Source organism: Poecilia mexicana, unplaced genomic scaffold (assembly GCF_051168715.1).
Source record: "Poecilia mexicana isolate PSO_F unplaced genomic scaffold, ASM5116871v1 scaffold_12, whole genome shotgun sequence".
Lineage (NCBI taxonomy): Eukaryota > Metazoa > Chordata > Actinopteri > Cyprinodontiformes > Poeciliidae > Poecilia > Poecilia mexicana.
In genome coordinates this window covers 27049679-27062611 of record NW_028263381.1, presented here as the reverse complement: position 1 = coordinate 27062611, position 12933 = coordinate 27049679, and the positions used below count along the sequence as shown (strand labels likewise).

At 46.8% G+C, this 12933-nt stretch overlaps 1 protein-coding gene across 1 annotated transcript; it reads right to left on the bottom strand.

Annotated features, from left to right (window-relative positions):
• Window positions 1–87: 87 nt before the first annotated feature.
• Window positions 88–12406, bottom strand: zer1 (zyg-11 related, cell cycle regulator). The gene is made up of 16 exons (XM_088011238.1): window positions 12275–12406; window positions 10194–10409; window positions 9971–10121; window positions 7067–7521; window positions 5946–6119; window positions 5737–5851; window positions 5339–5485; window positions 5086–5259; window positions 4534–4749; window positions 4383–4424; window positions 4081–4200; window positions 3886–4001; window positions 3618–3806; window positions 3243–3340; window positions 2957–3059; window positions 88–1893 (listed from the first exon to the last, which is right to left on the bottom strand). The coding sequence occupies exons 2-16, from the start codon at window positions 10358–10360 to the stop codon at window positions 1806–1808; spliced, it is 2355 nt and encodes a 784-aa protein (XP_087867364.1). The 5' UTR covers window positions 10361–10409; window positions 12275–12406; the 3' UTR covers window positions 88–1805.
• Window positions 12407–12933: the final 527 nt, after the last annotated feature.

Genomic DNA, 12933 nt, shown 5'->3' with positions numbered 1-12933 from the left:
AGTTTATTTTATTTTCAAAGAACATTTTTGCTGCTGTAATTGATTAACTTATTGAATCTCAGCTGAATATAAACCAAGAGCAGCGGCTCGTTTAACCACTCCATGTTTATTGCTTATTCATATTTTTACATTAAAGTCATGAAGCTACTGCGATCAACAGAAACGGAACCGTTTGTTTTTCATTTGGATCGAACTCTTCAGCAGAGAGAGAATAAATCAACGATAACAGAAACAGGATGAAACCAGAACCCGTAAATAATCACAAACAGTCCAGTTTCCTGTTCAGACGGAAACAATCCTCTTCTTCTGCCGGGTCCAAATACTGCGCAGGTCTCTGGAACAGCTGATCAACACCTGATCAGAGCAATCGGATCAATAACAGAACCAATAACAACAAGGAACCAAAACCCAGACTATCAGAGAAAAACGTCCAACAGAACCAGGAAAAGAATCAGAAAACAGACAGAAGTTCTGGTGAAGGTTCTGGGATTAACGGGATTATTTAATCCGACTGAAGTTCTGGGAACCGAATCAAGATGGAGGAGCATCTCTGGACCGGACCACCGGTTCTGATTTCATAAACATTATTATTTCATATTAATCTGTCCTCAGATCTCTGGAATAATCCCAGATATTCTGGATTATTCAGACATGCCAGATGTCTTTCTAAGAGCGAAGGCTTGAACCAAATCTGAGACTCCATTTGGATCAGAACCAGCACTCAGAGGCCAAACGGCCTTCCCTGTTTGGACTGAAAAATCCAGAAATTCACCAAACTACAGATATGAACATGATTTTAAGGAGAAACCCGGTTCTGTTTGGACCTCTGTCCCTCAGCTGTCCACTCCATCAGAACCATCAGAACCGGGCCACAGGGAGTTTGTCTGACCCGTTTTCCAGTTCAGATTGATGACGGTTCTGACCTGGTTGAACATCCAGTTCCTCCATCCAATCGCAGGTCTTTCTGTCTCCTTGCATCCAGAACTTCCTGGTTTCTGACCAATCAGAGCCCAGGGAGCCACACCCACTCCGATTGGTTCTGAACAAACCGGACCCGATGGTTCAGCTTGGTTCTCGCAGGCTGAAAGTTTTTTTAGTTTTCACACAGCAACCGTTGGTCTCCTCAGAATCACCATGGCAACCAGTGACTTGGCGTTTTAAGAACGACTCAGCAGTTTCTTCTTCGTCTGTCAGACGAACAGGAAGGAAGAGAAAGGAAACCCGATACGACCCGGAAACGAGATTCACCTTCTGCTGAGTCGTTCTGAGTCACTGGTTCAAGGTCGTTCAACTGGTGAGTTAACTGGTTCAGGAGATTTAACTGGTTCACAGTCCTCTAACTAGTTCCATTTGTTTAACTGGTTCTGGTTCTGTCCAGGGCTGCTGGTGTGGATGGTCGGCGCCGACAGCAGGTCATTTCCGTTTAAATATTGTGAGTCATGAGTGTTTACAGCCGTTTATAAAACATCCACACAGTAAAAGAAGAAACCCACACTGAATATTTACATATTTAACAACGAGTCCAGCGCCGGACCGGACCGGACCGGGCGCTAACAGAGGAGGAAACACCAGTCCCATCTGAGAACTGGAGATCTGTGCTACTCCAACACACACACACACACACACACACACACACACACACACACACACACACACAGCCCTCCCGACCCAACATGGCGGCTCCAATGATGTGTTCGGGTTCAGAACTCGCTCTGCTCTACGAAACAAGAGGAAACGGGAAAAGAAGCAGAAACCAGCCGGTTCTGGACCCGCTGCAGACTGGGAGTTCTGGTTCTGGTTCTGGCTCAGCCTCTCTGGCCGTAGTTGGCCTCCTGGCCGCTGTTCGTCTCCATCGGATCCTCCTTGAAGTTCTCACACTGCTCCATCACCTTCCTGGAAACAGCAGGGGGCGCCAGAATGAGTGCAAGGAAACCGAACAAACTTTATAAACGTGGCAACAGAAAACAAGTAAAATATGTTTTAGTCGAGTTTCTGTCTGCTGGTTTGGAGTGAATCAAATTGGACCGGACGGATCGGACCCCTCCGGACCGGACCGGACCGGACTGGACCGGACCGACCGGACTGGACCCCTCCGGACCGGACCGGACCGACCAGGCTACACAGAGTCAGATGGTTTGGCTGGAATAAACAGGAAATGTTTAGTAAACTGTTTCCATCTCAGCTGCAGCTCATTAACTAAACCCACCAACAGGGGGCGCAAACACCTCTTTACAATATCAAGTTATTTTGATTTTTTATTTTTCTGCTGTGATAGTTCAAAATGTGCATAAAAACATAGATAAAAATATGGATAATGATGAAAGTCATAAAATCAGCCTCTTTATCAGATACATTCATGTCAGAAACTTTGACTATGCAGCAGCTGCAGGTTTGGTTTAAACTCATTTCTCTGACTTTCCAGAACATTTTGGATAGAAATTCCAGAACTGTGTTATTATTTTTGCCTCTTTAGAGTCACATGGCTCCGTTTATCAAAGCTGGCTTCTGATTGGTGGATCAGGACCTCCTGACAGCTCCGCACCCCCAGCTGCTTCCTGTTGGTCCAAACAGAAACAGAACCAGCAGGAAGCTTCTGACTGCTTCTCTTCCTGCTGATCTGTCCCACAAAGTCCCAATAAATCCAGCATGTGGCTGAGATGAGACATGACAAAGGTCAAAGGGCATGAAAGTTACTGCAGCTGACTGAAAAACGTGACAGATAAAGATCCACTCTGCAGCATTAAATTGTTTTATTGAAGTTTTTAACGGCCATGTTATAAACCCAGTGTTTCTTACTTAATGCCTGGTCGTAGATGTGACTTTGTTCCTGTCACTTTAAGGTAACAGGAAGTGAGGTTTTAGGAGCAACGCCTTCTGATTCGCCTTTATGCAGACGACTCTGTTGTTGCTCCAGACAGAGAGCGAAGCTGAATGTTAAATAAAAATAAAGTCTCACCTCGCCATCTCCTTGGTCTCTGGCTGGGAACTGTCCAGCTCAAGGACTTTCTCCAAAAGACTAACGCCGCCTTCCTTTATCAGCAGCGGACAGTATTTACTGGCTGCAGACGGAAACAGACAAAAATAAACCATGAAATAAGTCAGACAAACAGTTAGCATCTGAAGCTAAAAACATGGGATCATGTTATATGAGCGGCAGCATCAGTAGCAGCAGCATCAGTAGCGCCGTTTACCCAGCAGCCATCATGTTGTCGTGTTCATCAGGTGAACCAGCAGATACTCACGGTAAACTGACACCAGGTTGTAGAGCGCCCAGGTGGCCCAGTGCTGGCTAACGGGGGCGATGCCCTGAGGAAGCAGCCGCAGGATCGGCTCAAACGACCTGCAGGTCAGACCGGACCGTCACCACAAACAGCTTCTAATAACAGATCTAGATCTGCATATCTACGCCGTCTGGAGGTTTGATCCTCAGCACAGAAAAAAATAAATAAATCTGCTCAGAACGGAAATACAAGTGAAGATACAGCCTGGTTCTAACTAGACAGACAGATAGCAGCTTCTGCACTGCTATCTGATTGACCTTTGACCCTGACCTGTAGCTGGTGGTTTTGACCTTTGACCCTGACCTGTAGCCGGTGGTTTTGACCTTTGACCCTGACCTGTAGTTGATGTTGCGGCGGGAGCTGACGTCCCAGCTCTGGATGGCGTCCCACATCCTGTCCATGACGGCATCGCGCCGCGGCTCCTCCATGCTCCACACCTGGGGCCCGTCGAACATGATGTGTGACAGAACGCCGCAGGCGTTGTAGGAGACCTCGATGCCGTCCGCCTTGCTCTCCAGCAGGTTGCTGCAGCGGTGGGACGGTACAACGTTAGAACGACTCCACGCCGCCTCATGGCGCCCCCTGCTGGCCGGAGAACTCTCACCTGAACACGGTGATGAACTGAGGCGTGAGCAGCTGCGGCCGCAGAGACTTCACCTCCGCCACGTTACCCAGAAGCCCCAGCATGTTGCGGTGGAGCTCCTGCTTGTCTGGAAACTCCTGCGGATCAGAACCAGGTAAGACACTGTTTGCTCAGAGCTGCTGCACTTCACCCCGTGTCCTGCAGGTGGCGCCTCACCTCCAGACACTCCAGGAAGAGGCTCATGCCGCGGCAGTTCAGGAACATCTGGCAGTTATCAGGCGTCTCATCGGTGATGTTCCAGAGCGCGCTCCAGGAGAACTCCATCACCTGGTCACACTGCACACACATTGTCACACACACAGTCACACACACACACACACACACACACACACAGTCACACACACACACAGTCACACACACACACGCATCGTCACACACACAGTCACACACACACACACACACACACACAGTCACACACACACACCGTCACACCTGGAGCAGGACGGGCAGAGACTCACCGTTCGGTCCTGCAGCTTCTTCTGGATCAGGTTCAGCATGGTCTGAGGGGAAACGCTCAGTTAGCACAGAACCAACTACATGAACTGCTAACCCAGGTTACCCTCCTGGTGACCCCGGTGACCACGGTAACCCTGCCAGGTGGAGCGTTACCTTGACGAAGCCCATCTTGCCCACGGCCTCCTTGTGGTGGTTGTCCACCTGGCAGACCAGGGCGTTGCAGAGATGCACGGCGATCCTCTGGATGGACTCGTCCTGCCGGGCCGGTTCCAGGATCTTCAGCAGCAGCTGGTTGACCCGACTGTACTGGAACTCCAGCTCCTCTGGGATGCTGAAGTTACAGAGCGTCAGGCAGCAGTTCCTCTGCACCTGCAGCAGAGAGACGCCTCAGCACCGTGGCCCAGGCCCCTGGCTCAGGCCCCACCCTCTGGCCCCGCCCCCTGTCCCCACCTTCTGGCCCCGCCCCTTGGCTCTGGCTCCGCCCCTGGCTCATTACCCTCTCCCTGGCTCATGCCCCGCCCCCTGGCCCCACCTCCTGGCTCTGGTCCCACCCCAGGGCTCTGGCCCCACCCTCTGGCCCCGCCCCTGGCTCATTACCCGCCCCCAGCTCTGGCCCCGCCCCCTGACTCTGGCCCCGCCCCTGGCTCTGGCCCCGCCCCCTGACTTTGGCCCCGCCCCTGGCTCTGGCCCCGCCCCCTGACTTACGGTGACCTCCTGGTACTGCTCCATCCCGTTCAGAACCACCTGGATGACGTCGCGGCGCAGCCGGACGCTCTGGTCGCTGCGGTACTCGGTGTTGGTCAGGTAGAAGAGCGCCGCGCTGCCCGTCACCTGGATGCTCTTATCGTACTTATGGCACTTCAGGGCGGCGATCACCAGCTGCACACAGAGAGAGGAGACAGCTGAAGGCCTGCGGAGGCGCGGTTCTGGTTCTGACCCGGTTGGACCCGGAGCTGACCTGCAGCGCCCGCAGCAGCTGGCTGCAGTGCTGTATCCGGGCGATGTCGAACAGCTGGTTGATGGCTTTGTGGGCGAGCTCCGGGCGAAACTCGGTGTAGGCTTCGATGGCGTTCAGAACCTGATCTTCGTTCTTTGACCCGGTCACCTGAGGGGTCAAAGGGCAACACACAGGAGAGGTCAGCAGAACTGGTCCAGAACCGGTCCAGTCTGTTAGAACAGCTGCAAATCTGGTTTAAACTGAACTTTATCCCAGTTTTAATCTGAGTTTGAATCTGTTTTAAAGGTTAATCAGGTTCTGTATTTTTACAGCAGCTTTAAACTCTGATCTTTGTTTTGGCTGCATGGCAGCAGGAAGTGACGGGTCAGTGACCCGGGCGGTTCTGGTTCTGCTGGTACCTTGTAGGCCGGGATGTGTGTGACGTTGCAGAGCGTCGTGTCGTAGAGGCCCAGGAACTGCAGCGGCCTCTTCAGCTCCTGCAGCGGGTAGATGCTGCTCTTACACGGCTCGGTGCTGCAGGACACAGACGGGCGTTAACCTGGGGGAACCGGGTCAGGACCGGGCCAGAACCGGGTCAGGACCGGGCCAGAACCGGGCCAGAACCCACCTGGGCCGGCCCACGGCCTCCTCGAAGTGCGGCATGGTGCAGTTGTCCAGCATGATGTGACCAGAGATGTCCAGGGAGACGAGGTGGAGCAGCCGCTGCACCAGAACCGTCAGGATCTTCCGGGTCATCTTGAACTTCACGTTCCGCCTGCTCTCCCGGGACAGGTCCAGATGTCTGCAGAACCGGGTCAGAGGTCAGAGGTCAGGGCATGACCAGCGGCTTCAGCATGATCAGCATAAACACAAGCCAAACAGTAAGAAGCTTTAAAACCCAGAGAATCTGGACCGGTTCTGCTCCAGCAGGAGAACATCTGCAGCAACTAGTTCAACTGGTTCAACTGGTTCAACTGGTTTGGTAATCAGGACATTTTCCAGCTGCTGCTCAGTTTACCTGCTTCACCACAAACCCTGACAACATGACCCACATCAGGAAACCAGTTCAACCAGTAACACTCAGCTGGTCCTCCACTGGTTCCAGTTCAACCAGTAACACTCAGCTGGTCCTCCACTGGTTCCAGTTCAACCAGTAACACTCAGCTGGTCCTCCACTGGTTCCAGTTTCTAACATGAAGCGTCAGAATGTGGATAAAATTGTTGCTGAATCTCAGAGGATTGAGAATAAAGTTAAATTAACTGTGAGGCAGATAAACATGTTTACGTTTCACTGGGTGTATTTATACATATATATCTATATTTCTATATCTATATTTATACATTTATATCTATATTTCTATATCTATATTTATACATTTATATCTATATTTCTATATCTATATTTATACATTTATATCTATATTTCTATATCTATATTTGTACATTTATATCTATATTTCTATATCTATATTTATACATCTATAACCGATTGAATAAATGGAACCCAGTCAGAGGAACCTGCTCTGTTTCCTGGTTGATCTAAACCAATCCACTGGGTCAGATCAGCTTCAGCTGGACAGGAACAGGAAGTGGCTGAGCATCAGGACTTCCTGTAGGATCAGACGCTCTGAACTGAATCAAAGTGAAACTGAAAGCATGTCAATCCCTGACCCCTGAGCCTCAGCTGATGAACCAGGATTATCAGATTGCTTCATGTCCTCCAGATTTCCCAGCATGCTCTCCTCCTACCTGAGGTTGACCAGCTCCAGCACGGTGCCGACCACTTCCTCCGACAGATCCACGTTGTAGAGGACGAGCGAGGCCAGCCGCTCCCTCCACTGCGTGAGGAAGGCCGCCCCCTGCAGGCGGACGTTGGACAGGTCCAGCGCGGTGACGGAGCGCAGCGGCCGCAGCAGAGACTCCGCCTCCACGTCGTCGGGCAGCTGGCCCAGGTTCAGCAGCCGCAGCCGGTTGAAGCCCTGGAAGCTGAAGTCCGTCTCCAGGGCCTGCCGGGCGGCCGGCACGTCCTCGTCCTCGTCCTCGGAGTCCTCGGTGCAGGCCAGCGGGGCGCCGCCCTTCCTGTAGAAGATGTTACTGCAGCCGAACAGGCAGAGAGACACCAGCGTCTCCCGGAAGCTGGACAGCGTCTTCAGACTGCGGGACGACAGGCTGTTGCAGTAGGTGAGGTGGAGCTCGATGAGGTCCTGGAGGGAGGAGAGTGGTTTACTGGTTTATACTGGTTTAGACTGGATTATACTGGATTATACTGGTTTATACTGGTTTAGACTGGATTATACTGGATTATACTGGTTTATACTGGTTTAGACTGGATTATACTGGTTTATACTGGATTATACTGGTTTATACTGGTTTATACTGGATTACACTGGTTTAGACTGGACTATACTGGATTATACTGGATTATACTGGTTTATACTGGTTTATACTGATTTATACTGGTTTACACTGATTTACACTGATTTATACTGGATTATACTGGTTTAGACTGGTTTACACTGGATTATACTGGATTATACTGGATTATACTGGATTACACTGGTTTAGACTGGATTATACTGGTTTATACTGGTTTACACTGATTTACACTGATTTATACTGGATTATACTGGTTTAGACTGGTTTAGACTGGTTTACACTGGATTATACTGGATTATACTGGATTATACTGGATTACACTGGTTTAGACTGGATTATACTGGTTTATACTGGTTTATACTGGTTTATTCTGGTTTATACTGGATTATTTTGGTTTAGACCAGTTTATACTGGATTACACTGGATTTTCCTAGTTTACACTGGTTTAGACTGGATTATACTGGTTTATACTGGATTATACTGGTTTAGACTGGTTTTACACTGAATTTTACTGGATTACACTGGTTTTATAGAACATTAAACTGGTTTATACTGGTTTAGACTGGATTATACTGGTTTACACTGGTTTAGACTGGTTTATGCTGGATTATACTGGATTATACTGGTTTACACTGGTTTAGACTGGTTTACACTGTTTTTTTCTGACTTAAACTGGTTTAGACTGATTTATACTGGATTATACTGGTTTATACTGGTTTACACTAGTTTAGACTGGATTATACTGGTTTAGACTTGATTATACTGGTTTATACTGGTTTAGACTGGTTTATGCTGGATTATACTGGATTATACTGGTTTATACTGGTTTAGACTGGATTATACTGGTTTACACTGGTTTATACTGGATTATACTGGTTTAGACTGGATTATACTGGTTTACACTTGTTTACCCTGGTTTACATTGGTTTAGACTGGTTTAGACTGGATTATACTGGATTATACTGGTTTAGACTGGCTTACACTGTTTTTTTCTGACTTAAACTGGTTTAGACTGATTTATACTGGATTATACTGGTTTATACTGGTTTAGACTTAATTATACTGGTTTACACTGGTTTACACTAGTTTAGACTGGATTATACTGGTTTAGACTTGATTATACTGGTTTATACTGGTTTAGACTGGTTTATGCTGGATTATACTGGTTTATACTGGTTTAGACTGGATTATACTGGTTTACACTGGTTTAGACTGGTTTATACTGGATTATACTGGATTATACTGGTTTAGACTGGATTATACTGGTTTAGACTGGATTATACTGGTTTACACTTGTTTACCCTGGTTTACATTGGTTTAGACTGGTTTATACTGGATTATACTGGATTATACTGGTTTAGACTGATTTATACTGGTTTACACTGAAAATTCCCTGATTGTTTCTTAGATACCTGAATCTAGATCAGATTTAAAGTGTAAATAAACTCCTAATTAACTTGTTTTTTGCAGACAAACTGTCTAAATATGTCATGAAAGATTCTACCTTTACGTTTCTGTGCAAATGTAACGTGCACATTTTTGTGTAAATTTGTTTCTTTCTGCAGCACTTTGACCTCAGATCGACTCATGGCTGCCCTCTATGGTCTGAACAGTGGTACTCCATCCGAATTTTCCTATTGGTTCCAACTCGGAGTCATGTTGGGTTTAAAAGCATCTCACTCAGCCACGCCCCCTGGTGGCTGAGTCTCCAAGTCTCCAATAACGCTGAAAAAAGTAGCTAAATGTGAAATTAAATTGGCAGCAGAGCTTCTTTCATCCACAACCTCACACTTAGCTCCGCCCCCAGTGCATCTTAGCCCCACCCACTAACGGAAATCATCTGATGGGAGGCGGGGCTTAGCTCCACTTTAAGCACTAAAACTAATTTCTTAGCATTTACAGAAAAAAAGAACCAGCGTGAAAATCTAAAGAAAGTCTGGATTAGGACTTAAACTATTCACCTGATTAATCGTGATGCATCGATTATAGAAATAATGGTCAGATAATTTATTAATTGCTAACTGGAGTTTATTAAAAAAGGTCATTTGCTGAGGGAACAATGCAGTCAGAGTAGTAATTAAGACAAGACTGTAATAGAAATAAACATTTTGTATTTAACATTAAAACAGACTGCTAGTTTATTGCATTTTCTGTAATAAAATGTTATTTTCTAATTAAGAAGGAATTATTAGTTTATTTACATATTTTACTGTATTTCTCATATTGAAATCTGCAGCCTGATTAACCGTCAGAGTGTGTAGGAAGTGGAGGCTCCACCTGCTTCCTGATGGCCTCCAGGTCCCGGTCCCGGACGAAGTCCTCCCTCAGCTGGACCCGGGTCAGCCTGGTGCTGCGCGGGTCCGAGAACAGCTGGAAGAAGCTCTCCTCCGGCTCAAAGTTGCTGTCAGTGTGGACCAGCTCCATGTACCTGCAGGAGACAGGAAATCAGAGCGGCGGCAGCCAGAGAGAGCGTCCAGACGGCGAGCGGCGGTCTGCGTACGTGTTGACGAGTTTGTCGCAGATTTCGCTGGGCAGGAAGATGTCGGCGCGCATGCAGAGCTTGTTCCTGAAGCCCTGGTAGCACATCGTCTTCCTCAGGTTCCTCAGGCAGAACACGGTGGCCAGTGTCATCAGGCTGTCCGGGTCGTCGCCCGCTTTGGCTGCCATGTTCGCCCCGCGCTGCTGGCTCAGGTCAGAGACGGGCAGAACAGAGGACCTGAAGGAGGACGGGCAGAACGTCAGCGGTCCAGAGGAGACACCAAAAGTTCTGACGCTCCGACGGGAACCAAACGATTAAACTGACTATCATCATCTGATCCGATCGAGACGTTTTCAGCAGAACCTCAGACTCTAAAGAGGGAAGAAATGATCTGAAGCTAATCCCAGATTAACAGGAAGTCGATTCTCTGAGGTCATTTGAAAACCAGCAGAAGTGAAGAATGAAGAGAAACTTTAAAAATTCTCATAAAAACAGAAGAAAAATCTGAACAAAATCAGGATAAAATCAAATTAATAATAGGAAGAAAAACTGAGAAAATTCAACAAAAAACAACAATAAAAACTGAATCAAGATAAAACCAGAAAAAATCCTGAAAATAGAGAAAAATTAGGATAAATTAAGTTATGATGTGAAAAGTTTATTTTCTACAGATTAAAATCTGAAAATTTGAAATTCTTCTGGATTTTATAATGGAGAATCAGAGCCAGGATAGAAAAATACATTATTAATGACCAGATTAAAGTTGGATTAATGCAGGTACAAAGTCATAATAATATGAGAATAAAATCCTAATATTAACAGAATAAAGTCAGAATAATTTAAGAATAAAGTTATAATATAACAAGATTAGATTATCACATAAAGAACAGTCATAATAATATGTAAATAAAAATGTAATATGAAAAGAATAAAGTCATAATAATAAGAGAATTATGTTTTAATCATAACAGAATAAAGTTAGAATATTAGGATTAAAGTTGTAATTGTTGTGTTTTTACTTTTTACCAACAAATAAAATACTTCATCTTTTAACACATCAATATTAAATCATCATCATCATCATCATCAGGGTTCTGAAACGACTAAGTCAGAGGTCAGAGGTCATGGATGGATCCTGGAGGAAAACCTGAGGCAGGGGTGAAGGTTCAGCTTCCAGCCTGAAATATGATGGGATGGAATAGATCAGAGCAGATTCATGGGTTATCATGGCCTAGTCAAAGTCCAGGCCTGAATCCAGGACATGAAAACTATCTTCAGATGTTCTCCATCCAACCTGAGCTGAGATGTTTTCTAAAGAAGAAGCTTCACTCTATAGATGGTAGGAGAGTGGTGGATGTTTCATTTTTTTCCTTCCACTTAACTTTAAAAGCAAACTGAAGTTTATGTTTGAGAGTCTCAGAAAGAGGAAAAGTTCAATCATCTCTCCTGCTCAGGTCACATTAACCATTAATATGACATTTATAATATAAATACAGTCACTCAGCTGTTAAAACACAACATGAGCTGAAAGTAAAATCTAAAGTCTGGAGCTCAGATTATTTCAATCTTAATCAGATTATTAATAATTAACCTTAATGAAACCTTTCTGCTGCTCCTTCACAGGAAACCAGCTGCTTCCATGTTCAGAAATCATCCAAAATTATTTTTAATAATGAATAAATCTGATCCGGAGCCTCCGGGTCGGTCCGAACCAGCCGAGGAGTTCGGTGACCCGGTTTGTTCGGTTCGGAACACTGAGATGAACTGAAGGAGAAACAGTTAGCAGCAGGTTAGCAGGCTAGTTGCTGCCGCTAGCTGCTGGCAAACTGAAACGGAACCTGTGACCCAGCAGAACCGAACCGGGTCAGCAGCAGTAGCTGGTGTTCGGACCGGTTCGGGCTGCTGTCCGCCTCATTCCGCCCTCGGTTCGGGTTCACGGTACCATTAGCTCGCTGCTAGCGCTGACTTTCCTAGCCAAACTTAGCAGGGAGCTAACAGAACCGGACAGCTGAGCTGGATCAGACCGGCTCGCGGACCGGGTCAGCGGGGCAGAACCGCGGCTCGGGCCCGGTCCGGGTTCTGGCAGGTCAGCCGGCGCCTACCTGGGCTTCGTGTCCTGGTGACGGGCTCAGTGAAGCTGTTTTCAGTCCTCAATCATCTGATTTTCGCTTTCGTCCCGATGTCAACAAACAGACTCCGCCCCTCCTGCTCTTCCTCCTCCTCTTCCTCTGCAGCCACTTCCGGTAGCTGTCATCACGGAGCAGCTAGCTGCGCTGCTAACACCTGCCTTAAAGGAAGTCCTCCATCAGGATGCTGGCAGCAGGGCGGCCATGTTGGAGGTTTAGGAGTTAAAACCTGGAGCAGAGCCACTCCAGGGCCGGTCCGAGGCTCTTTGGGGCCCAGAGCAGATTTTCATTTGGGGGCGCCCCATTCCAACATGTCAGTTACACCAGCCTACAGTGTAATGATAATAATGAAAGATATATAATAAAATTATTTAGCATTTTTAATCGGAAAAAACATGGCCCCTCAGTGATTTCAATGTTAGGATTTTAGCCTCTGCAAAACGTTTTGAAACCACAGACAGTCAGAAAGGTCAGGATTCAACATGGCGACGCCAAAGTAAACAATGTTCAGTTTCTCTTACAAATATTGTTTTAAGCTTTACTTTCCATCAGGAAATGGCATGTTTAGCCCTTTCAGCATAAAGTACACAGCAATGTGTCAGGAAGCTCATCATCATTCCTCCAGCCGTGGATCA